General features: G+C 42.6%; 1 protein-coding gene across 2 annotated transcripts in view; it reads right to left on the reverse strand.

Moving 5' to 3' along the window:
• Positions 1 to 14,313, reverse strand: part of ERICH1 (glutamate rich 1) — a 104,655-nt gene extending 90,342 nt beyond the window's left edge. Inside the window, exon 1 of one of the 2 annotated variants that reach the window (XM_081945754.1) lies at positions 14,116 to 14,313. In XM_081945754.1, the coding sequence (XP_081801880.1) occupies positions 14,116 to 14,140 (25 nt within the window). In that variant the 5' untranslated portion in view covers positions 14,141 to 14,313. The remainder of the gene's footprint in view (positions 1 to 14,115) is intronic. The other variant, XM_081945753.1, reaches the window with a different exon arrangement.
• Positions 14,314 to 27,431: the final 13,118 nt, after the last annotated feature.

Consider the following 27,431-nt stretch of genomic DNA (forward strand, 5'->3'; position numbering starts at 1 on the left):
TTATTAGAAAAAGCTGAGAAGAAAATGACATCTGTGCAGTAAGGATGACTACTAGAATTGCCAAGTAAATAGTAAGTATATTCCTCAAACAGATTTTTTTTTTAAATTTCAGGCAAAAGAAAAGCAGGGAACATAGCTTGGCTCTCTTTTAAATCATGGACTGTTTGTATTCTTAAATAAGGCACCTGAAACAATCACTCTGTTCACAGTAATAACTGTGAACAGAAACCATATTTAAAGCTGCTTTCATGGGGGGAAATTATATTCAATGTGCCTGGGGAGATTTTTTCCCTATTACTATTAATCTAGATATGGCTGCAGGCAAGCTTCTGCACATCCCAGTGAAAAGAAGAAATATCACAGGGAAACGAAGAGGGGAAAGCAGCTTGTATAACTTCTCGAAAGAAAAAACAAACACCTGGGAGTATAGTTGCACAGTATGAAAAAGTGTATGTTGCAAACACATACACACACATGTGGAGAAGACCACAGTAGCAAGAATATAGTTTTGTAACCGAAGGCAAGAGTGGCATTTTCTAAACTTAAAAGAGGCTCCGCTATCCATAGCCCAAAATACAGTCTCTCAATCCCTAGTTTTCCTATCAATCACCTGCAGCATATGTAACACCACCACACTCACAAATGAGCAAACTCTGCACGCACAAATCAATCTCTTGCACTGACAGAATACATTCAAGGTTCTCTTTAACACGATTCCAATTTCAAAAGAACACTGGCCAAGTACAAACCCATTTTCACAGACAAGAATCAGACATTAACAGTATTTGCAACAAAACCACATTTAATGCAGCCTACAACAGGGATGGACAACCTCATTCTTGGGGTCTCTTGTAGCTTGCCAAGCCAGTTTTTGCAACATCTAGAATCCTCTGCCTCTATTGAAAATAACTGGGCATAGTTTTTGTTATTTTTAAGGTAGGAAACATACTGTATTTTTCAGAGTATAAGACGCACTTTCCCCCCTAAAAGAGGGTGAAAATTTGGGTGCGTCTTATATACTGAATGTAGCCCCACCCTTTGGCCTCTGCGCATCGCTCTAGCGATCCCCGCAGCCATGAATGGGTCTGAAACAGAGTGTTCAGACACTGAAAACACGATGCGCAGAGGTCAAAATGGCAGCCCTGAACAGCTGTTCCCTCTTTGGACTGGTTCTGCACTGCGCGTGCTATATTCACTGGAGCGTCCCAAGAAGATCACCTACATGTTTGAAGCTGCAGTTCAGTCCCAAAGCACATGCTCACAACCAGCGAACCTGAACCTCTGGGAACAGCTAATTGGGGTTATTCTGGGAGCCTGATCCACCCGCCAATCAGCTGCTTGTGCTGAATCAGGCTAATGTGCTGAAGTTGACCAGGCTTTTTGCAAAGGATGCTAGCCAGATTAATACCAATGAATGCTGGTAGGCAGAAGCAGAATTTTTTTAAAATATTATTTTCCTCCCCCAAAACTAACGTGCATCTTATACTCCGGAGCGTCTTATATTCCGAAAAATACAGTACATGAGCATTGGTGTGAAATCTAGAACAGGTTTAATACAGTTTGAAAAAACTAAGAAAAAGCCCCCTCAAATCCCAGAATTGATCAAAAAATGTGCCTCAACCAATAGGTACAATTAAGCTATTCCACTGCAGCTACTGCCTTCCAAAATTGTAGTCTTTCATTATTCTTGCCTTACAGTGATCTCTGAGAGTATTCAAACCTATTACCATACTGTCTTGGAATCCATCTGGTGTTTGACATTTCATTACTCCCCATCAGTTTGAAAATAAATAAATAAATAAATAAAGGACTATGGAAACATCAATTAGCCTATTTCAGGCCTTTGAGAAGTTGAGTGTTGTCTTACCAATTCCCCTTTTATTGTTTCCAATCCAATCAGTTGTGGGTTTCAAATTTTTTTAGAACTTCTTCTGTAGGTATGGCCTGCTTTGTGGGAGTGACTTGCCGGCCATGTGACTGGATGAGAGTGGCTTGCTGGCCATGTGACCAGGTGGGAGTGGCTTGGCAGTAATGTGACTGGGTGGGCGTGGCCAACTAGTAAAATGTAGTGAAAATCACTTAACAACGCTCTTGCTTAGCAACCAAAAGAAACTCTGGCATTTGAAGCACGCAGTCTTAAAGCTGTCAAGTTGCAAGACCCTTGCACCCCTAGAAAAAAAAACCCCAGGGGTGTTCAAAGTTGACAGCTTTAAGACTTTAGGGTTTAGATAGGACTCTTAGAGGCGGGCGGGGCGATTGGTGAGCCAGTCAGTGAGCAGCAGGCAGGGTAAGTGTGGTGCGAATGGGCGGGGGGAGGGAGCTGGAACCGGTTCTAAACGGCACGGTAGATTTGTGGAACCTCTTCTGTAGAAGAGGTTAGAACTGGCAGGAATCCACCCCTGAATCCAATGCTATGTCAGAAAGAAATCATGTAATAAGCATTTATGACCATTGTATGGACCCGGGGTCATGTGAACACCTTTTGTGACCTGCTGATATAGAGGGGAAGTCAGATTCACTTAACAACCTGAACAACTGCACTGATAACAAATGCGGTAAGGACGCTCATAAAATAGAGCAAAATTGACTTAACAACTGTCTTGGTTAGCAACAGAAAATTTTGGCTCAATTGTGGTCATAAATCAAAGATTACCTGTGCCACATTTCACCTTTACCTCTACAGATTATATACTGAAGATTATATTAGAAGTTCAAACATTTAAAGAACAAACGAAGTTGGGGAAAGAGGATACAATAGCAATATCTAATGGTATACTTAGAGATGAAATTGCACTGGAAACTGCCCTAGGATGCATCCAGAAACCGATTACAAAAAATGTGACATCATCATAGGAGGTGCAGAACGCCTGAAGAGAAAATTAGCCCTCTGTTTTGCGCTTTCACTAGGATCAATTACAGAGTACACCAAATTGCCAAGTGGAAAACCAGTAACATCTGTTTGTTTCTTTTCTTTCTCTATTCACAAAAAGCTCCTTCTGAAGAGAATCTTGAGAGACAATCTTGTCCATGGGCAGTGCTTTATTACTATATTTATATAAGTACAGTTATTCATAAAGATGAATATGTTTGGCAGCTCGTAAATGTGCTAGTAAAATGAAACAGTGTTAGCATAAAAACACATCGTTCAAATGCCGTTCGGAATTTTATACATAAAATCTTCCAAACAAAAAGAAATGTTATAAATATAAATACGTGACTGACAATGACTGAATGAAAATGTCTTCGTTGGGAATCTAAAAGTCCAGAAGGATATCACTTGGCAAATGTCTTCACAGATGCCATTTTGATGTCACTGTGAAAAGAAAAGAGCTTTGGCTCACTAGCCATCATGTCATTTGGCATAAGTACTTGCAATAGAGGCATATAAGACAAGGCAGATCCTAATAACTATTTAGGAACTGGCTGGGTGACTTTGAACCAGTCACTTTCTCCCAACTCCACCCAATGTGTTGTGGGGAAAATAGGAAACAGGAAGAGGAAGAAGTGTTGTGTATATCTACCTCTTTGAGTTACTTATAATGTAATAAGGGATAAAAAGAAATCTAATGAATAAATATTGAAAAACCGCTCTGTGATTTAGAGGTAGAAAAAAAGTACAACTATTTTCAGATGTGTGAGATTCACTATTATAGTTTCATAGGGCATTCTATATGAGACTCGCAATCTCAAATCACCAGCTCATAAAATGATTTTTATTTTATCTATTTTCTCTCCAAATAAGAACAATACCTTTAATAAATAGATCCGAGTGAACAGTGCAGATCTCCAAAGGTGGACCTCCTTTAACATTTCATGCCCGTACATTTCAGTAACTTTATCAATAAAACTCGTTTCTCAACCACTTCCCCCCAACACCTGAGAGATTTTGATCATTTTCACATACATATCTGCAAATGAATCTTTTTAAAAACTATTCTTAAATAACAAGATATTTAAGCTTTATTTCAAAAATAGCTTTGTATCTCATATTTGTTATTTCTATATTATGAATAAGAAATATTTTCCTATATATGGTCAGTGCATATGAGAGCACCATCACCTTCCCCCTTTTTTAAATGGATCTACAAGTATACAAAATTCTGGGCTATGGGGTCTGCTGGCAGAAACAACTAAGCATGTACATTTATTAATACAAACTTCAGATGGTTTTCACAAATAAGTTATGTAAAAACAAGTGTGATTTTAATGATTTCAGTTTAATAATAAATGCAAAGAATATTTTCCTTGTCATTCTTGGATTACTACTTATTAAGAAAGCTGACCCTGGAAATTGATAAGAATTCAAAGCTAGTATAAGATAGCTAATGTGTTTTACTGTTGAAGGGACTGTATAACACAATAGAAAAATGAAGCCTAGATTAGTATTGAAACCTTCCATTAACCAACATCTGTTTTATAACCAAAGATATAATTATACTTCATCCAAGGAACAGGATACAAAAACAAACTACCTATTCTGATAAAGTTTAAAGGAATATGTGATGGCAAGAAAGTAGTTTTAATTTTCTGTTACCTTAGATTCTGCTCTAAGTTATGCTTCAAATAAGAAGCAAATAAAATTCTACAATGAAGAAAGGGCATAACTAACGCCAATTGTATAAAGATTCTATGATCTGTATAGTCTTCTGATGAGCTGATTTTGTACAAATGAAAGTTGAATCTGTTCCAGTCTCCCTGGAGAAAGGAGCCAAGAATTATAATGCTACAAGAATTATTTTTAATTTGGAAAATGAATTAAAAGGGCAGTAGAGAGGAGAAACGTGAAGCATGCAGAAAAGACAGATGACATAAAATGTACAAAAGTAACAAAATACTTGTAGTTTGCATCCTACCACATACTTCCCTGTGACCAATTCGCTCTCACAGGGAGGGACTCCTCCTGGTGCCGTCCACTAAGCAATGCCAACGGGCGGCGTCTAGGAGTAGAGCCTTCTCTGTGATGGGCCCAACCCTCTGGAATGACCTCCCCCCACCGATATCAGAACCACCACCGACTTCCGCTCCTTCCGACAAAAACTGAAGACCCACCTGTTCCGTTTAGCCGGCTTGGCCCATTCATAGTCTTATCTTACCTCCTGGCAGATATTTTTAATTGGGTATTTTTTAGGGGTTATTTTTAAAATTGTTTTAATTGCTTTACTTTAGGTACAGTTTTTTACAGCCTCCTCTTTTAAGTACTTAGTATTTAACTATGTTTGTATGTATTTTTATGTATTTATGTGTTTTAATCTGACTGTACACCGCCCCGAGTCCCTTTTGGGAGAGGGGGCAGTATAAAAGTTTGAAATAAAGTAAAGTAAAGTAAAGTTTAAACAGACACCAGTATATTACAGCAATCCATATTCCTCCTTTGTATTACTAGACTTCTCTAGTTCCAGCCCAATAATAAACCAATCTGTACTCAATGTGTTGCAGATTAAAAGTAGCTTTCCCTGCTTAAGGTGACAGGGACCCATTATAACAGGGTATGCAAATCATATCCAATCACTTTTAGATTTTTGTCTATAAAATCAATATTGTTTTGTAGCAGCTAAGGTGGGATGTCAAACTTGATTTCATTGAGGCCCGCATCAGGGTTGTGTTTGACCTGGGGGGGGGGTTGGGGGGGGTGGCCAGCTCAATGTCAGTCCTGTTGGGGGCACCTGTGGTGACCCAAGCGCTCTGTTTCCATTGGCAGAAGGTTGCAGGAAGTCCTGGCAGCCAAAAACCTTTACTTTACTTTACTTTTATTTAGATTTTTATACCGCCCCCTCTCCCCAAAGGGACTCAAATAAAAACACATCAATAAATAGAAAATACAAACACAAAGAGGAGGCAATAAGAAACTGTACATATCTTCAGTTTTTGTCGAAAGGAGCGGAAGTCGGTAGTGGTTCTGATATCGGGGGGGAGGTCATTCCAGAGGGTTGGGCCCATCACAGAGAAGGCTCTACTCCTAGGCGCCGCCCGTTGGCATTGCTTAGTGGACGGCACCCGGAGGAGTCCTTCCCTGTGAGAGCGAATCGGTCACAGGGAAGTGTGTGGTAGGATGCGATCCCGCAAGTACCTAGGTCCTGAGCCATGGAGCGCTTTAAAGATAGTAATTAACACCTTGAAACGCACTCGAAAGAGCACAGGCAGCCAGTGCAGCTCGCGCAGGAGCGGTGTTACGTGGGAGTACCTAGTACTCCCCATAATAGCCCACGCGGCTGCGTTCTGGACTAGCTGCAGTCTTCGAGCGCGTCCCAAGGGAAGCCCCATGTAGAGGGCATTGCAGTAGTCCAGCCGAGACGTCACCAGTGCATGAGTGACCGTGCGTAGGGCATCCCGGTCCAGTAGGGGGCGCAATTGGCGCACCAGGCGAACCTGGTGGAAACGCCCCCCTTGCCACGGCTGCCACATGGTCATCCATTGACAGCCGGGCATCTAGGAGGACGCCCAAATTGCGCGCCCGTTCCACAGGGGGCAATTGCTCGCCCCCTATGGTCAGTGATGGAATCAACTGACTGAACCGGGGTGCCGGTAGCCACAGCCACTCAGTCTTGGAGGGGTTGAGCTTGAGTCTGTTGTCCCCCATCCAGACCCCGACGGCTTCCAAACACCGGGTCATCACCTCGACAGCCTCGTTGGGGTTGTCTGGGGTGGAAATGTACAGCTGCGTGTCATCAGCGTACAGATGATACTCCACCCCAAAACCATGGATGATTTCCCCCAGCGGCTTCACATATGCATTGAACAGAAGGGGCGAGAGGACCGACCCCTGAGGCACCCCACAAGTGAGTGACCTCAGGGTCGACCTCTGCCCCCCTGCCAACACACATTGCGTCCGGTCAGAGAGGTAGGAGCCGAACCACCGCAGAACGGTGCCTCCGACTCCCATCCCCCCCAGCCGGCGCAATAGGATACCATGGTCGATGGTATCAAAAGCCGCCGAGAGATCTAATAGGACCAGGATAGAGGAACAACCCCTATCTCTGGCCCTCCAGAGATCATCGACCAACGCGACCAAGGCCGTCTCCGTGCTGTGTCCGGGCCGGAAGCCGGACTGGCGTGGGTCTAGATATTCGGATTCCTCAAGGTGTTGTGGAAACTGCTGTGCCACCGCATTCTCTACAACCTTCGCCAAAAAGGGAAGGTTGGAGACTGGACGATAATTAGCTAGCTCCATCGGGTCAAGGGAAGGCCTCTTGAGTAAGGGCCTCACCACCGCCTCTTTCAAGGTGGCAGGCAAGGACCCCTCGCTCAAAGAGGCGTTCACCAAGCCCAGTAGCCAGCCTCGTGTCACTTCCCAGGATGCCAGTACCAACCAGGAGGGACACGGGTCCATTAAACATGTGGTCGGTCGCAGCCGTCCACGCAACCTATCCAAATCCTCGGGGGCAACAGAATCAAACTCCTCCCAGGATGGTCTCACAAGACTCACTGTTGGCGGCTCCTCTGGTCCACTGAAGGGGGCCCATCCGCTCTGGATCTGAGCGATTTTGTCCTGCAGATATTCCCCAAACTCCTCTGCTCTGCCCTGTAAAGGGGCTTCCCGCGTCCTCTGTGATAAGAGAGAGCGGGTCACCCGAAACAGGGCGGCAGGGCGGTTATCGGCGGACGCAATAAGAGTGGCTCAATGTCTACGTTTGGCCACTCTTAATGCCACAAGGTAAGTCCGTGAATAGGCTCTTACCTGTGTTCGGTCAGATTCGGAGCGTGAGGACCTCCACCTGCCCTCTAGGCGTCTCCTATGGCGCTTCATCACCCTCAGGTCCTCGGTAAACCAAGGAGCCCGGGTGGGTCGTTGCCGCAGGAGAGGCCGCAAAGGCGCAACTCGGTCCAGGGCCCCAGCGGCCGCCCTATTCCAGGCGGCCACTAGGTTCTCGGAGCGAGAGCGGGTCAGGGCTACAGGGAATGGCCCAAGCTCCGTCTGGAACCTATCCGGTTCCATCAGGCGCCTGGGGCGGTACCAACTTGGACAGTTTGGTTTCGCCTCCTCGCGGTGGGGGGTAGCGCCAGGGAAGTCCAGCCGGAGACATGAGTGATCTGACCATGACAGGGGGGTAATGGTTACATCCCCTCTTCCCAGATCACTCGTCCACTGTTCAGATACGAAAACAAGGTCCAGAATGTGGCCACCTTCGTGTGTGGGGTCCTGAATTAATTGGGTCAGGTCCATGGCTGTCATGGAAGCCATGAACTCCCGAGCTACCTCGGATGCTTCCCCCGTCGACGGCAAGTTGAAATCCCCCATAACCACAAGCTTGGGGGTCTCAACTGCCGTCTCTGAGATCAGCTCGAGGAGCTCGGGCAGGGCTGCTGACGCATAGCGAGGAGCCAAGTATACAATCAGCAAGCCCCACTGCCTCCCTGGGCCCCATTTCACACCAAGGGACTCACATCCGGGTATCTGAGGTACAGTGAACTCCCTCGGCTCTAGACATTCCCGTATAACTACCGCCACCCCACCACCCTTACCCAGGGCCCGAGGCTGATGGAATGCACGGAAACCCGGTGGGCACATTTCCACGAGGGGTAAACCACCCTCGTGGCCCAACCAGGTCTCCATTATCCCTGCAAGGTCCAGCTCCCCCTCTGAGATCAGCTCATTAATGAGGGGGGCCTTGTTGGTCACGGACCTTGCATTGCAGAGCATCAGCCCCAGGCCCTGGCTCTGTAGTTCCTGACCACCTAGATTGCGGGGGTTGGTACAAACGACCGGGTGTAACCAACAACCACGGTCTCCCAACCAACGTTGTGGTCTTCTCCTGTCCTCGCATCCCCTCCTCCCCGCGACCGATGTAATAAGACAACCCTCTATTGGAATGTTCTTTCCCCTCCCCCCCTCCACCACACTCACTTCCCTCCTAGACTCACCTGTTCGCCTGGCACTGGCCCCCCTCCTGGACAGATTCCCCACCCCCACCCTAAAACCCCCTAAGGAACCCCCCCACCCTAAAACCCCCTTGGAACCCCCTAAAAAGGATAAAAAACATTTATTTAAAAACCCCCTAAGTTTCCGTTTCTTCCATTTCTTCCACCTCTCGGGGTCTATAAACCCGTCATCAAGGCGGGCCCTTACAAGCGACAAGGGCCATGCCTGCGAGAGGGGGGACTCCCTCAGGCGGAGCAGGTCTAGCCTCGAATAAATAATCTTAAAAGATCTTAAAAACACGATGGGGTCAAGGTGCTGTGGATGATGAGTGGTCAGTCAAAAAAAAGGGGGGGAAAGAGTAATCAAACGTCCAAGTGGTGGTCTGGGTGGTGGAGAGATGGTCCAAAGGGTGGTAGCAGCCTAGATGATCCTAGGTGGGTGGGAGTTCATAGAGAGAGTTTGTAGATAGTAATCTAGAGTTCTTAAGGAATGGGGTTCCCAATTGGGAGGGGGACGATGTTCTTGGGGGCAGATGGTCTTGGCCTAGACATCCCTGTGGCCTACCCATAGCCCTGATATAGGGCTTCCGGTGGCCCCCGGTGTTCCAGGCCGCCCCCAACCGAGCTTAGGAGCCCATTTTCGTGGGCAGAAGCATCGTGGGCCGGTTCTTCACTGTTCCCAGGGCAGCCCCACGGATCAGATATAAGAATGCCGCTGGCTGGATCTGCCCCTGGGCCTTGAGTTTGACACCCCTGAGCAAGGGCAAGAAGAGAGCCAGCTTGGTATACTGGTTAAGGCATTGGGCTACAAAACCAAGAGATTGTGCGTTCTAATCCCATATGGCTGGTGACCTTAGACTAGTTCTTAACCCTAAAAACCAGGGAAGGGCAAATTATTTCTGGAAAAACAGTGTTGCCATAAAAACTGCAGCCAATGTCCAGGCAATTGCCAGAAGTCTGAAGGTCATAAACCAAGGAAGGGCAAAGCACCTGTCTGTGGATATTGTGCCAGATGTTTATGGTTTTATCTCCTTCCCCTTGAATGGCTACCATCTGCTGCTTCTCAGTTAAAAACAGATCTTTTTCTTTGTTCCCCATTTCCTTTTCAAATGCAGCTGTAAATATATCTAGCTTATATAAACCTAGTTGCTTCTTCGAGCCCATCCCTTTCTCTTATTCTCCCCAACCTCTTACCCATTACCCATTAGCATGATATTGCACTACTCCTTATGCTCTTGAAAAGAGATGATTTTGCAAAACAATTCAAGGAATGGAGAGATAAATATCTCCAAATTCCAAACACGTCTTGTCAGTTTCCTTAATGTGGTCAAGTCAGTCTTCTCTTCCAGCTCCAAATGATATATATGAAATTCTTACAAACAAAACTTAAGAGAAGGGGAATTGAGGGCAGAAGTGGGATTTGTGCAAACCCAAACTGGTGTGATGGTGAACTTTTGTGAGATGAAATGTTGCAATGGGCAAAAATAACACAGAATCAATAAATAAAGCAGCTTGACTTTTCCGTGCTACACATGACATTTACCAACGGGGAAGAATTGCACACTCTGGAGAGACGAACAGAAGGGTATATTAGCAAACCCATCAGTTAGAATCAGATAATTTGGCCAGAACAGCTATAAAGGAAGAGTGGAACTGACAATAATTATATTGCTTATGTTTTTTTTTGATGACCCAAAGGATAGCTGTTCCTTTACGTCAATAGTAGAGAAAAGTTCCAATGGTAAATAGTGGTATTGTTTTACAACCACTTCAAGAACCCTTATCTGCATTTCAAAATAGTGAAAAATCTACCTCTCTTTGTCATTCTACTAATTTCACTGGCGTAACTAAATGACATAGGAAACCTAGTAATATATTTAAAGATAAGCAAACTAGTATTTTGGCTGCACTCACACCCATTATAAATGCACATTTATGTTCTTTCCTTCTATCCAACTGCTGCTCCCACTATCTGAACAGGGTGAACAAATCATAACTTAGAACTCATTATCTTAGCATTACTTACAAACCAAGATTTATTCCTCTGACAAGCAGCTCATCACTGTTTATGTTCTCTAGCTTGGGGTCACACATACAAAGTCAAAGTAGTTAAAACCATGGTTTTTAAAGACATTTTATTAGACATCCTCACATATAACAATGCATATCTTCACTGACCTTCTTTGGAAATAATATGAAGAGATTCACTACTGCCTTCTTCCAGGATATTTTCACCCTTTAAATCAGGGGTGCCAAACTCAAGGCCCATGGCGTGCTTAAATCTGGCCCGCGGGATCAGCCTGGAAATAGCAAAGGATCGGCCCAAGGTGCCTCTGGCAGCCAAAACAGTGCCACCACCCCGTGCCCCATTTTCAACCTCCTGCAGCACTCTGCCTGCCAAAACAGGGCACAAAGGGTACTGCAGGAGGCATCTGTCTCCCACCCTGGGCGGCCCGCAGAGAACTACAATGCTGATCCTGCTCTCAAAGAAATCCAGTTTGACACCCCTGCTCTAAATCTAGCCTCTACCATACAAACACTAACTAGGTCCATCCCCAATTACTTTTTAAAGATCAGCCAAGGTCAGTTCCATCTCGCACTACACTTCTTATACTGAGGCTTACACTGCTCAATAGTTGGAATCATAGGAACATAGTGAGACAAGATTTGGTGAGGCATTTTATAGCATACTGTGGAGTATGAATCTAGCCATTCCTATCTTCCCTCAATGTAAGAAACTTTTTCAAGGCATACAAACATTTGACACCAGACATCCCAAGTTCAGGATTGCTCTGGGGGCAAGTGTCTTGATTGTGATTCGGTAATGACTGGTCAGCCTGATTCTTTTTTTTTTTTGATGAATACTCTTATAGGGGGAAAAAAAACCTCAGAATCATCATGGCTGGAGTTGCCCCTGCCTCCTACATATATCATTTCAGAACACATTCTGAATACCAATAGAATAAGGTCCTAAAAAGCAGACAGGGGAAGAATATTGGAATAACAAGCCCTAATTTGTGACTTGCTGTCTTTTGATTTGAGAACCAGAAGGAGGTTTAACTACATTTTAATCTTTCTTTCTGATTAACACAGAGCTGAAGTTAAGGCAAATTAAGTTATAACTAACTTTGCCATCTCCCCCCCCCCCAAAAAAAAACCACACACACACACACACACACTGGATAAGATTCTTTACTTTCACAACATTTTGATTCATGATCAGGCTCCACCCAAGATATTAGAGCCAGTGGAAATAATTTATAATTTTCATCGAAATGCTGCCCCACTCATATCACTCCATAATGTTCCTGCCATAACACTGTTTCTCTAAACTTCTCACTTATAGAGGAATAATGACCTAGTTGTGCAGTGGTTAGAATTCAGTATTGCACTATTGCAGACTAATTCTGCCAACTGCCAAGAGTTTGATTCTGACCAGCTCAAGGTTGGCTCAGCCTTCTATCCTTCAGAGGTCGATAAAATGAGGACCCACATTCTTGGGGGAAATATGCTGACTCTGTAAACCACTTAGAGAGGGCTGTAAAGCACTGTGAACTGGTATATAAGTGTAAGTGCTATTGTGAGTTCCAGTCCTGCCTTAGGCATTAAAGCCAGCTGAATAACTTTGGGTCAGTCACTTTTTCTCAGCCCAACCTAACTTACAGAGGGGGGGGCTGTTGTGGGGAAAACAGAAGGAGGAAGTAAAATTGGTACACTCACCGCCTTGAGTAATTTATTAAATAAAAGGCTGGATATAAACACTAAATAAACATTTCTGTATCTTCCACACTAGGATTTCATTATAACAGCAGATATGATGAATGCCACCCCACCATATTATGGTAAAAAATAAGGGGGATAGTAGTCAAGAATGCCTATACTAGGCTAACGGCTGTTCATTGATACTTTTCTCTAAATCCAGCCAGAAGGATTTTAAACTTTAACTTTAAATTTACAAAAGTCTTCTCAACATAATTACAAAATTTGCATATAATCAACTCCATCAGTAGGTAGCCCACTGGTCATTCTAATTTGAATTCCAAGATTTAGTTGCAGGGCTGGTGCAAGTTATTTGCAGCCTGAATAAGTGGTCAACTTTTCCAGTTCACAAATTCCACTGTTGTCTTATTTTAACACTGACAACAGGACAGGCTATTCTACTATATCTGAACATTACAAGCTAATTTAGAGGGGACTGGGAGCCCATGTAATACTTTACACTTTATCCCTGGTAATCTTGTCCTTGGGCAGTGATTACCCCCTCTCTCCTACTCACTCTGGATGAACCTGCCTCACTCTGTATAATAGTAGGTCCATCTCTTTAAATAGGGTTTCAAGATTGTGGTTTGCTGCATTCCTGGCAAATTGGCTTTATCTGTAATATAGATCAATTCCTCTCAAGGTCCTAGGCACACTTTTAAAAACATTAAAACTTTTATCAGTAAATGATGCAATATTACAGGAATAAAAACTAGTAATATATAATGTTATCAATCACTCACTGAAATATATTTTTCAGCACTTGGTTAACTCTCTTGACAAACACACTTGCAGGGATATAAAAGGACATCCAGCAACCCCAAATTTTGGGACCTTAGGATGTGACTTAATAACAGTCCATCCTTTCCTGGTATGGCATTTCTCAGATTTGCTAGACTGCACATTAATCATGCTTCCTGGAGGTGGAACCAAAACAGATAAACTTGTGTCATCTGTCAGCTTCATTACTATATAGGACCTTACACTTTGCCCACCAACCTAGGTGACAGGCAAACCGAATCTCTTTCTCTCTCTCTCCCTCTCTCCAAAGCTTCTTCAAATAATCTCACCCCCTTAACAACAGAAAAGTCTTAAGACACTTCTTGTTAGCCATTAGTGCCTTATCCATGCCTAAAATATAAACAAAGTTTACAGTCTGTCGAGATTCTCAGTCATCCAGGTCATGGATGTCCCAAAGGTGCTTTTTTTCAGGAGGCAACTGGATTTATTTGTTTTTTTTTCTTTTGAAGACGTTTCGCTTCCATTCCCCACTGAAGAAGCTTCTTGGATGAGAAGCGAAACGTCTTCAAAAGAAAAAGAAAAAAGTCCAGTTGCCTCCTGAAAAAGCACCTTTGGGATCTCTATCGATCGCACAAACTCTACTACAGTACTGTACTTGGGAGTGGGGTGGGGGGAGAGATTTGTCCAGCCCATCTCACTTGATTTCTATGCTTCAGCCGCCTTGTTTGCCTGCTTCCCCAGCTCGCCCCGCCGCCTCACCTTCACTCCTCCTGTTCAAGGCCATGTGTCCCAGAGCGGTGCACAAAAGCAGCAAAGGCTCACACCCCTCGCAGAGGGAGAATCATTAGCGCCTGGTTGAAAAACAATCCCTCCACGTTCTCCCGCTGCTTCTGCTGCTGCTGGTGCTCGGACCCACTCCCAGCTTCCTCTTTCCATCCGGCTGTATCTAATCTGCAGAGGCCTTGGCTTCTCATTGGCTCTTGATCTGAAGCGGGCGGTCTTTACGCTAGCATTCCAAGGAGGCGGGAACCGTGCCCCGCCTGCCGAGCTCTGGAGGGGGAGGGTGCGGGGAGGCCGTGCGCGGCTGCGCAGAAGGGTGAGAATTCCGCTTAGAAAGCGGGTCGGAGAGCGGCGGCAGCAGCGAGCGAAGCCGCTTTGCTCACAGCGCACAAGCCGCTTTTTATACGGAGCAGCCGGGCAGCAAGGGAACTTATCCAGCGGCGCCGTTTTTCCCGAATGTTGTGGCGGGCGCGCGCAAGTCTATGAGACAAATACACCCGGGGGATAATGTTCATTATGCATACTTCTCTGCCTCTTTTCTTCTTCTTCTTCTTCACCTTCACTATTGCCACCACTGTTATTGCCACTACTATCCTTCACCTGACTCGTTGAAGGCAGCATGCAACTCACTTATACGCTAAATGAATAATGCACTAGAATGTCCGCGCTGAAAAAGGTAAGCGGGCAGCCAATGAGCAAGACCGCCCAGGACCCTCGTGTGGTGGTACTGGTTTGGGGGGGGGGAGAGGCAAGAGGGGGCATCTAAGCTTACCCCCACCCCACTCCACACACACACGCAAACATCTTCACTATACCTTTTGCCGAAGATTTAAAACCAGCCACGCTGAGAAAATATGTTTGGCCGGCTGTAAATTAGCGCTGCAAACTCTCGGTGCGTGTGGATTTCGGGGAAGGGGTAGTGGTGGTGTCCGAGGTGGAGATGGAAAGAGCTGGTATGATTAAGTCAATTGGGGGGGGGGGGTTGAGATGATTAAGAGGGAAGCTAAGCCATTGCTGGTGCTGCGGTTGGGGTTTGCCTCGGCGTGGTGGTTCCGAGCGGGGTTTCTAATAGTTATTGGGGGACAGAGGAAGGTTCACCTTGGGCCATTGGAGTCAAAAGCCTGAAGGCTGGGGGGGAGGTGTTCGTGTCTTTCGCCCCGATTTTTCCCCTCCGGGTCTTTCGACGTGGCGTTGATGGGGAGACGATGCTCGTAGGCTGGGGTAGCATCTGTTGCGGAGGCCGTTTCTTTCGGGAAGGGGGACGAGGGTAGGGGAGACGGAGTTGAAGAGGACGGGAGTTTTCTGTGACAGCTGCTGTTATTTCGGTCATGGAGGAGTGGGGGAGTACTGCGTGGGAACAGGGCCACTATCGGCGTCGATGGTGTTGAGAAGCGGGGGTGGGGGGGTATAGTGGCCGTCCCTCGCTTACCCGACGACATAGATACACTCGTACAAGCTGGTTGACGGGGCGGGAGTGGGGGGTGAGGTTTAAAGCGCCTAGAATTGATACGAAGGATGACTGAGAACTATTGGGGTGACAGAATGAGCGTTTTAAGTCCCCCGTCTCTTCTTTGTGGATCGGGAAGTCCCATCCTGGAGGTGCTTTTAGAAGGGTGAGAGAAAACCCGAGCATGAATCGGAGTGACTGGTGGAAGCGCTGTTAGAAAGCGCGAGGGAGGAAACTCGGGGGGGGGGGGAGAGGCTCTTTACAAAAGGGAAGGATCGGAGGAGCAGACACGACGGTGTCCTCCCAAAAGCCGGCCTGTTTGGGCAAACGAAGGTTTTCGAAACGACGGCGGCGTCTCCTTAGGGGCGAGGGAGGACTTTCTCAGAAATAACCGGGAAGGTCCTGAGATTGCCCCCCTCTGTTCCTAAAGTGGCACCCATCGTCCAGATGTAGCCCTCGGAAACGACCGGGACTGCGGCGAGCGTCTTCCGATCTAAGATGGGAGAACGACCGAGGACGCGCCTGGGGAGCGGGAACAAGCGCGTAAAAAAACGGAAAAGCTAGAGGAAAAGGAGAGGAGGATCCCGCTTCTTCGGAAAGCGCCGGGACGAGAGGGACGTGTCCGCGGGCGCGATCTCTTGTTCTTTTGGCTGGAGCGACCGCCGTCCATGTAACCCTTCAGTGGAGTTCGGCTCCTGTATAGTGCGGCGCTTTCCGCTGCTGCGGGGGGCTGCGGACTGGCTCTCGCTTCACCTGCTCGCTCCCGAGCGCTAGAGGCGGCGAGGCTCTCTTAAGTGGCCGAGAAGCGCGCGGGGTTTCCCCCTCTATGTCGGAGACCTTGCAAACACTCTGCGAGGATTGGGGTGGGGGGAAGTCTTTGGGACCCCGTTTGGCAAACTGTGGCGGGTTCAGATAAAGGGCGGCGAATTTACACTGCGCTTGGATCCAAGCGGGCTGCTCCCCACCGCCGCTGCCCCCTCGCAGATGCCCCCTCGACTTCTAGAGTCCTGGAAGTGTGAGGAGACTGCGGACCCATTTCATTGTTTCCTCAGAGAAGTAAAGAGCGAGCGCTCATCCCGCCCGTTAAATCTGAGAGAAGGCGGGTTGCTTTGAGAGAGAGAAAAACAACAACGAGCCGGAGAACTACAGAGGCTGCTGGGGTACAGCGGCGAACCGCCTCGTCTTTCTCCTCCGCTGCCTCCCAACGCGACGCCTACTAGTCAGAGCAGAGGAGTTTGAGGCAGGTGGAAGGAGAAGCGAGGACGCGCCGTGGGCTGCTTCCCCTTGGAAGAGTCTCGCGTGGAAGGCAAATACCCCGCGTTCCTTAGGTAGAGATTGCTGCCTGGGGCAGAAAGGCCGACCGCGAACGCAAGTCGCGCGTCCTCTGAGGTGAAGTGAGGCGAGGCTCCCGCGCGCCTGCCTTCTGCAATGGCCCATTTCGTGCCAAACGAACTTCCAAAGCTTTTTTTTCCCCTTCCGGAGTTTAAGACACTGAGTAAAAGCTATAGATCTGTTCCTAGTTAAATTCTGCACCAGGTTGGATGACACACATAATCAGGATTCGAGAGTATGCAGGTAGTCTTCTGTTTAGGACCACGATTCACCAAAATTTCAATTGCTAAGCAAGACCGGCTATTAAGTGAGGTTTGCCCCATTTTATAATCTTTCTTGCCAGGGTTGTTAAGTGAATCATTGCAGTTGTTAAGTTAGTAGCACAGTTATGTGAACCTGGCAGAAGGTTATCACATAACCCTGGGATACTGCAACCATCATAAATATGTGCCAATAAAGGAGAATACTTGTAGTCCAGGGTTGAAATGAGGGGTCCTTGGTGCTCATTGAGCTTGCTTTGTTTTCTTAATTACACAAACTAGGTAATATCATGTGCTAGTAAGGAGACTATTAGCTCTGATGATATTATCTAGTTTGGGTAATGAAGTGTCTGCAAGAAAACAAAACAAGCTCAGACAGTACCAAGGACCTCTCGAATATATGCCAGTTGCCAAGCATCCAAATTTTGATCATGTAACTGTGGAGTTGCTGCAACTGTCATAAGTATGAAAAATGGTCACTTTTTTCAGTGCTTGCCCTTTATGTAAAAAAAAGACGAGGGTGGAGAGGGTGACCCAGTGCACTCCCATCTCTCTGGTGATTGCCTTTGACTCTGCCCCATGAAATAGATACTTCTTTCTCCTACAAATGACAGGATATGGAGTAGTTGCACTGAATAGTTAATTATGCTCTATTTGTAGAGGTTCTTGAGAAGAAGGTATTACCTATGGTTGGATGGATTAGTTAAAAATGGGAGAACTAAGAGTATGGGTAGTCCTGGAAAAATTCTTATTGTAGCTGTCACATAATTTTGTGGTGATTTCAGTGGCTTAACATCAAATGCTAGGCCACTTATATGCATTGGCTTTTCAAATGTGGTGGCTCACATTTAAGAAATCTTGAAAAGTTGGCTTAATGAACAAACCACTGGCTTGTTTCCTTTATTCAAATTGCCAGGTGTATTCTCATAAAGATGAGTTGATTAATGCCATTTTGTTGTACTTAGTTGGTGTTGGTTTTATTCCAGTTCTAAACTGATAAGAATAAGATCTTCTTTAGGACTCAAAACATTTATATAATCCTGGTGGATTATCATATTCACCTGGTGGGTTGTCTGACACCTTGGATTTTGATATTTAGTATCAAATAAAAACTTATTTCAGACCTTGAACAATAGCATCAAACATTGTCAGTCATCAATATTCTGTCTGAATACAAACCATTCACTTTAGACTATTCATATGATTATTAGTTCCTTTCTGAAAATTATGGATGCAGCCTTGATCTCATTTGAATTTGGAGGTAATCTGCTATAAAAGGAATTGGTATTTTATTGTTTAGGTAAACTCTATTTGCCCTGAAAAAGAAACCAGGACAGAAATAGCACTGATTGATATGAAACTCTTGCTAAGCATTTTCTCACATGAAAAAAAAATGAAATAAAATAAAGTGATATGCAGATACATCTGTATAGTTTCCTTTTCCACCAGTGAGTTTAATATGTTTAAGCTATACATAGTAGATATGAGAGCCAGTTTGACATAGTGGTTAAGGCACCAGGCTAGAATGCAGGAGACCATGTGTTCTACTGTAGTAACTACAGCGTTCTACTGTTCTACTGCTGACTTAGTCATGAAATCAGCAGGGAGATCTTGGGCCAATCAGTCTCTATCAGCCCTAAGACACAAGCAATGACAGGCCTCTTTTGAAAAACTTTGCCAAAAGACTGCAGAGATTTCTCCCTGAGTTGAAGGCACAAATATCATATAAGAGTATTAAAGCAAAAAGTAGGATCTCAAGGAATATAGATCTACAGTAAACAGTATGACCAGCTGAAGCTATACTATGAAAACATCCCTTCTGAGTTCTGCAAATTATTGCAAAAATTTATATTACTCAATAGCAATGCCTACTCCGTTATATCCATAGTACACTTAGTAACAATACACACTTTTTAAAAGAAAACTATGTACCTGCAACATTGGAAGTGGAAAAAAGGAATGCTCCAATTCTGATAATCACAGCCTGTCACTGGTTGCAAGGAATATTCCTGTTCTGGTCCAGCATCAAAAACTAGAGAAGTATACTGGAGATATCAGTCTGAGTCATCTTTCCATTTTAATGCTACAGGCCCTAATTTGGTGAAAGACATTCCATTCTTTAGAATAGTCATGTTTATCATCTATGGCACTTCTCAAATCAGCCAGGTCATGGTTATCCCAAAAGGCAACTGGACTCATGAAGAACCTTCTGTTTCACCATAGATCTATAAGTGAAAATGCTTTCAAAGGAAAAAAAACCCAAGAAAGTTCAGTTGCCTTTTGGAAAAAGCAGTTTGGGACAGTCATCCTTATCATTCCAGAACTGTTAACTTAGGCATGGCATATTTATCCACCATAGATAGCTGATAGAGGGGAAAGCTACAATGTTTTGCTTTCTTCTTTTTAAAAAAATAATAAGTTTGTGTGTGTGCATGTGTGTGTGCAATTAACAAAAATACAATACTTACACTATTAGAAGCCTTTTGAATAACCAGCACAACAGTTTTGTAATTTTGTAGATTTTAATGTGAAGGATAAATTATATTTTGTATTTATTTGGTTGGAAGAACAATTAAAATGCAATTGCATCAAGTTCAATAAATGTTTACCATTCTCCTGCAATCTAATGCTTGTCACCTTTTTTTCCTCCTTGAGCATCTCACTGGAGGCTTTTCAAACTACATGAGTTGAAGGAGAGCAGCTGCTGCAGTTTTATTAACTGATGCAATGTTGCTAGATGTCCAGTGTTCAGCATAAATATATATTCATCATGCTATTCCCTTTAGAGATAACCAATATTATGTAAAGCACAGAAAAGGAATACGAAATAACAAGCCAAATACACTAAGCCAAGAGATAAGAAAAGGAAATCTAAATATGGTTTTACATCAATACCCTTCACTATACATCTCCCTGTGTTTATGTCCTTGCAAACCATCATTGTTTTCAGCATATCCATATACCGCTTTGCATTTTTTGCTCTTTAAACCTTATTTCTCTCTCTTAAAGGATCTCAGTAATTTCAGGCAACATAACTTATTTGGTGCCATCCCCTTTCGCTCAAAAATTATGTTTTGCTATTAGATTCTAGTTCATTGACTAACAAACTTATTTCCCACTTGCTTTTAATTGCAGACCACATTAATTCAGCATCCATTCATACTTCATCCTATTCTTTTTTAAAACCCCGCATACACCAAGGTATTATTTCTAGTGCATCCAACTCATCTTTATGTTTCTTCTGACCTACTCAATTATCACTTTAGTATCACTAAATGTGCAGAAACATGTTCCTAAACACAGTTATTTTGAATGAACCATAATGAAGGTTCAATGTTCACTTTTGCAACAGACCATTGTACCAGCATCTGCACCTCTTTAAATGCTTCCATTCCTTTTCCTATTGTCTGTAAACATTTATTTCAAGGTACTCAACTTCATGTATTTTAGTTTTTAACACACACACACATACAGAGAGTATAACATGGAATAATTCACTGCTTTTTTCCTTGTCAAATATAAAATATCTTGGTTTTGAAACATGTTTTGAGATTTATGTTTCTTATTGCATCATATAGTACCTCAGCCAATAATATGGCATCATCTCTAGTGAAAAGTGCATACAAATTAAAGTCCAAGCAATACACTTATAACATCATCATGAGCATTCATTCCATATTGATCCATGAATACATTAAACAACCAAAGATTCATCATACATCCTCCTTATAGTCTGCATAATGTTGAAAAATTCGCTAAATATTCTTTAAACTGGAACAACATATGACCAAAATTCTGGACTCCAGTATGATCATAAATTGAAGACCATCTGTAATCTGAATGAATTTAATTTGAATTTTTCTCCACCAGGAGGTCACTTCATTCTGATTATAGGAGGATTTCAAAATTCCCAGTTTTGGAACAATTGAGTTTGATACTATTAAAGGTATTGTGTAAATGTTGTATATTTTTACTACTAAGATTAGAATGTCTTGGAAGGCATCATAATTGGTACTGTTTATACTCCCTGTCATCTGCTCTTTCATTGTATCAAGCCCTGGGACACCAATGGGAACAGAGGTGGTATACAGCCGGTTTGCCTGAACTGGTAGCGGAAGCCCCAGCTCTATGCTGTCCTATTTAGGCACGTTTTTTAGGCTGGGCGCATTGCGCAGAAAGCACATTTGTGAGCAAAGCACATGCGCAGAAGGCCAGGAGCATGCATGGAAGGGGCATGTGTGCCTGTCAAGCAGGGGTAGGGCAAACCCGTGGTAACAAAATGTGAAATCCACCGCTGAATGGGAATACCTGAAGATGCTTTTGTGCCCATGGACATCTTATAAGATGTCTGGTAGGTTTCTCCTGAATTTTTAAAAGTTTTTTAAAAATTGAGAGTCTAGCTTCCTGAAAAGCAATAAAGTCTTTTATTTAAGAAAATATTTCTGATTTCTACATGCAACCCGGAGATGTTTTTTTAAAAAGAAAAACTATATGGGTCTACAGTATGTTTGCTGTCTTACCCGGAAAAAAGCACAAATAAGACTTGAAATGATAGAAAACATTTGAGGATGGTGCCGGTAAGGTGGGGAATTGAAAGGTTGGAGAGCAAGCCTTTAGTAAAATGGGCTCTTTGTGATTCATCCTGCCAATCATTGAATCATGGGAATCATTATAATATGCCCTCAAAATTCCAAATATTCTCACTTGTGGAAAAGGAATGCCCACACTGATTGCAAAGAGATCCTTCTTCATATACTATAAAGTGAACCTGTATCTGGGTTTCATAGAGTTATACAGGTAGTCTTCGATGTACAACTCTTGGGGTTGTTTTTTTGGGATATGTATTTAATTTCTTTTTAACTTTCAGGATGTGTGTTTTTTAATGTTGTACACCGCCCTGAGTCCTTTGGGAGAAGGGGGCCATATAAATCCAATAAAACAAACAAACAAACAACTCTTCATTTAGTCATTATTCCAATTATTACAACGCTAAAAAAAGTGACATGATTGTTTTTCACATTTACATCAATTGCAGCATTCCCATTGTGATGTGATCAAAATTCAGATACTTGGCAACTGGCATGTCTTTATGCCGGTTGCAGTGTCCCGGGTCATGTGATTACCTTTTGCAACCTTTCAACAAGCAAAGTTAATGGGGAAGCCAGATTCACTTCACAACCACATAATTAACAATTTCAGTGATTCACTTAACCACTGTCATTAAAAGTCATTAAATGGGGCAAAATGTAACAACTGTCTTGCTTAGCAGTGGAAAGTTTGGGCACAATTGTAGTTGTAAACTGAGGACTACATGTAATGTATGTTCGTGTGGACACACACAAAGAAGCAATAGAATATATAGTGTAGTACCATAATAACACCTAAGTGCTATCAAGCCCAGATAATTCAGGCTGACTGAAGTTTTATAAAACTTCAAATTTTGAAGAAGTTCATATTATACAATCTAGTGGAAGCCAAAACTACAGAATATATGAGAGTTATGATTCTCTGTACTTTGATTTAATGCTCTGGATGTTTATTTAATACATATACTGCCTAATTAGCAAATTTATTTGTAGTGATTTGTATAGTATATGGTGACATGCCTTGCAGACAGGGTGGTTAACAATGTAGCACAAATAAAAGTGAATATAAATCTTAAGATACCAAAACCAATGTATGAAGGCAGATGAAGCTAATCTACCATCCATACAAAAAGGGTGTTTTTTTTAGAAAAAGATAATTTTTAATTGTCTTGTGAAAAGTGAAGACCTGAACAGCAGAGGCAAAATATTCCATTTAATAAAATAATAAACAAACATAATAAATACAAAGGCTAGTAATTACAGTACAATTTTCCTTTTAAGTATTTTTCCCAGTTGGAATAACCAGTGCTCTATTATAGCTAACTGAAATTAATTAATGAGTTACAATGAAATTTTATCAGGTGCAAAAGACCAGGTCCAGTCATGAAAGTTCAATTAACTGATTTATTGCTAAAAGCTGATGCACAGGAATAAATATTTATTTCTAAATACATAAATAAATAATTAAGAGGTTCCTGTCACATGTAACATACAGTGATGGCACATCTTGTTGATAGAGCAGTTCAGATGGGTTGAATAGTTAGAGAGTCCTCACTTACCAACCACTTGTTCACCATTTAAAAGTATAATGGTGATGGAACTGAAAAAAGTGACTTACAACCTGACTTTGAAGCTGCAGCCATTGCAGTGTCCTGTAGTCATGTGATTGTCATTTGTGACAGCCAACTTCCAACAAGCAAAGTCAGTGGGGAAGCCAGGAGGAAATTGCAAGCTGCGGTTACCTGATTGCTTAACAACCTATGATGATTCACTTAATAACCTCAGCTGGAATTGATGAGCTGACGTCTTAAATTAAGTGTGTTCATGTGATCTTTCACTTTATGACCATATCACTTGATGGTAGAGTTGCTGGTCCCAGTTGTGATTGGTAAGTGAGGACCACCTGTACCACAGAGTTTTGGCCCTCCTTGTAGCATCCTTTAGCAATAACTTAGAAAGAGACAGTCTAGGAGAATTGAAATGAACATTTTTTTCCGGTCTTTGACAGAGAGGTTTAAAGAATAATGAGGTTCAATCTTGAAAGATTTACAGATCCTATAACACCTTTAAAAAACCGAATTCCCCTCCTCCTAAGATTGAAGCATTTTCTCCTGTTTTAGGATAGATAAGGGAAAAAATGGAAACCTTAATCTTAGACACAGAATATCACCCTGTTACCTTCAGCAATGTGATTATTTTCATGGTATTCTACCTCCCCCACCTGCCTGAAGTAAGACAAAATGAAAAAAGCAGCTCCCAAGTCACAAATATTTATATATCTTTATTATAACTATCTTCTCTTTCATTCATGTTCTCCTTGATAGTAGAGACAGACTTAGACCAGGTAAAACACATTTCTGTCTCACTTCCTTCATCCAGTGTCTTTGTTAGTAGGAGATCCAAAGCAAAATGTCTTGATCACAAGAGATTTTGAATCAGCAACTTCTTGACTCTCTTTTTGCAAACTCACCAGAGGAGTTTCTCCTTGTCCCTGCTATCAGCTAGCTAGCTAGATTTATCTTGGCACAGCAGTGAATCAGCACAATCCTAAGGACATTTGTACTCATTTTGGCATGTAGCACATGGCTTGGATTTCATTAGTTGTGTTTGGGGCTGTTGCCATAATTGGCTTTAGAATACCACTATTTATTTTTGATTGATTTTATTTGGATGATGCCAAGGCCACTCTGAGTGGCTGGCCATGTGAAACAAACAAGATGCAAAATATATAGCATGAAAGGTACAATAAAACATTTAATTTCTGCTCAGACAGTACATCCAACATCCCAAAACCTATCTAACAAGGAGACCACCACAGCCATTCTACCCCTGACCCTGGGAGAGTAGCCAGCTTTTTAAGGCTTCTGGAAAGTCATTGGGGTCGGACGGACACAAATCTCTGGGAAAATATTATTTTTGTCCTTTGCTTCATTTTGTTATAGCATGTTGTGTGATTCCAGCCAATGCAGCCTTTGCTGATTACTCATAGTTAACTACACTTTCAGCTGTTGAGCTTACTTTAGAAATCATGCTTAAAACATCTCATTACTTATAATGATTCATTGTTTGTTTTTTATTGATTGGTTGTTTGGTTGGTTTAATATCCCGCCATCTCACTGTTGTGGGCAGCTAGTATCTTATATTGAACCTTTAATTTTTGAATGTTGGGAGGGATAGCAAAATAATCACATCTCTACTTTTGTGTGCCTGTTCTACAGAGATCCCCCCCCCTCTCCCTTTCCCTATAATACATGGATGCTACTGCAGCTTGTGCTAAGGCTACAGATTCTGGGCTGCAAAAATCCAGACTGTCACTAGATGGCAGCAGTTTTGCAGCTCTATCCTATCCATAGATGGCAGCAGTTTTGCAGCTCTATTCTATCAAAATGTGAAGATGCATCTGCTATTCTTACATTATTTTTGAAACATATCACAAAAATTGCAGTCTTCTGGGATGAGCCTGGGTCACCCTGTGTTCCTATTATACCAGTTTGATAACATCGTATAATTGGCTCCCAGGTTGCTGAACTGCTGAATAGTTTTCCCCCATTTAAATCACTGGAGATACTCTAAGCTTTGATTAGATCATGTCCAACAACTTTACTTTTTAGACTCATTACCTGGCAGAAGCTTATCCTTAAAAGTTCTTGGAAATACTGACAACTTTGAAGACTACATCATGCCTATTCACATATTCAATAATAAAAGTGTACTAATATTTAAGCTCAGTTCAGTGTTATTTTCTCTGGTTTTGAGGTTAGTATCAGAAACAACTAATTTACAGCTATTTTATAGGCTGGATTTACATATTGCCAGAATTATAATGTGATTTGTTTGATTTTACCTTGATATGTTGTTTGAACCCCACTTCTGTGATTTAATGAACAAATCATAGTTAAATCATGATTAATGCAATGTATGAACCCAGTCGCAGAATGAGCAATTTTTTGTGTTTTCTCTATGAAACAATTGTTACTGAGCAGAATAGATTTTAATTAAATTTGATGTCATTTATAGTTTGTCATATTTTCAGTGCTTTGATACTATTATGATTTGGTTTCAATACACTGTAGCCCATCTTATTGATAAGATAAGGGGGAAATCTAAATACTTGCATTATTTGTGGAATATTTAAAACAGGGAGGGTATAAAAGAGATTGGAAACTACTTATAACCTGTAGAAGATAACCCACAAATTTTCTGTCTGGCGTTGGAACAGTGAGTTCTAATTAAAAATGGAAGTATATGTCAAGCTTAAAGTCTTTAGAGGGATCTGACTTACTAGGGTGAATAATGGGTGTTTACTTTAGACCAGCAATCTTGCATATTGGAGTCTGCTGTATAGTAGTATTATTTAAGTTTTAAATTAATTCCCTTTGCAATTTACAATATTCAATTAAGTCACAATACTCCATGAAAGCATTTATTTATAAGTGTTTCTGCAGTAAGAGATACTGTACATACTCTATTCTCCCTGTTTTCTTTTTAAAGGCAGAATTGAGAATTTCTACGCTCTCGTGATCCAAAGTAATAAAACAACTACTTCAATTTTAAGACATAATCAGTCTTAAAGTTTTCCCATTAGAGTCACCTACTAAGATGGGGGGAAAATACTGTGAAATTATTTTAGGGCTTTTTGCATGTATAGCCTTTGGCAAGAAATCTTGGGCATTCGGGTGGGATTTATATATAGGTACATTCACAACGCTTGATACGTGAGCAGAAAAACACAATTGAGACATTTATAGTTTGTACTAGAGACAAATGTGGCTCCTAAAGTGGTTCTTATTGAATATATTAAAATTAATAACTTTTAATATATTATTGGAATCTTAGCAGATGACGTATTATTTAAAGATTTTTTCTAATATAAAGACTTGTCCTCTCAGTTTGTTAGTAGAATGAAGCTACAGCAAAACACTTCTGGGTAGTCATGGGACCTGGTGGGATCTACAGAATGTTGCCTTTTATCTACATTCATTGGATGCGTGTGGAATGCGAGATAGCCATAGCACATAGACTTATATACTGCTTTACAATGCTTTACAGACCTCTCTAAGCGGTTTACAGAGTCAGCCTATTGCCCCCAACAATTTGGGTCCTCATTTTACCCACCTTGGAAGGATGGAAGGCTGAGTCAATCTTGAGCCTGGTGACATTTGAACTGCCAAATTGCAGTCAGTCAGCAGAAGTAGCCTGAAGTACTGCACTCTAACCTCTGTGCCACCATGGCTCATAAGATCCAGGCAGCATTCTTATCTTCTGCTGAACCTGCTAGAAAGAGAAGGTTGGACTCCCTCACTGTCTCTACACTTATCTGTTCCTCTTAACTTGCTGGTGCTACCTTCTACTGATCTGTTGAAGGATCTCTATTGCGGAAAGTTCAGTAATTACCAAGTCTTGTTACTGCAAAATTGAAGAATATTTCTAGTAGTTTGTTTTAGGAGTCTATGAAGTTAATGGCCTTCAATCAGTGGGGCCTTGGAAGAAGCCAATGGTTTTTCTTTTTTAACAATTGTTTTTTGCTAGGTCCCATTAAGGCCAATCATGAGAAGGTAGGAGGGCCATTTGAATTGGGTTTCAATCTCAAATGGCCCTCAAGTTTAGAGGAGAGTGTGTGTGTGTGTGTGTAATGCCTGCTGTATAGAACCATCGTACATAACATGTCCA

This window comes from Natrix helvetica (assembly GCF_964273705.1).
Source record: "Natrix helvetica genome assembly, chromosome: 2".
Lineage (NCBI taxonomy): Eukaryota > Metazoa > Chordata > Lepidosauria > Squamata > Natricidae > Natrix > Natrix helvetica.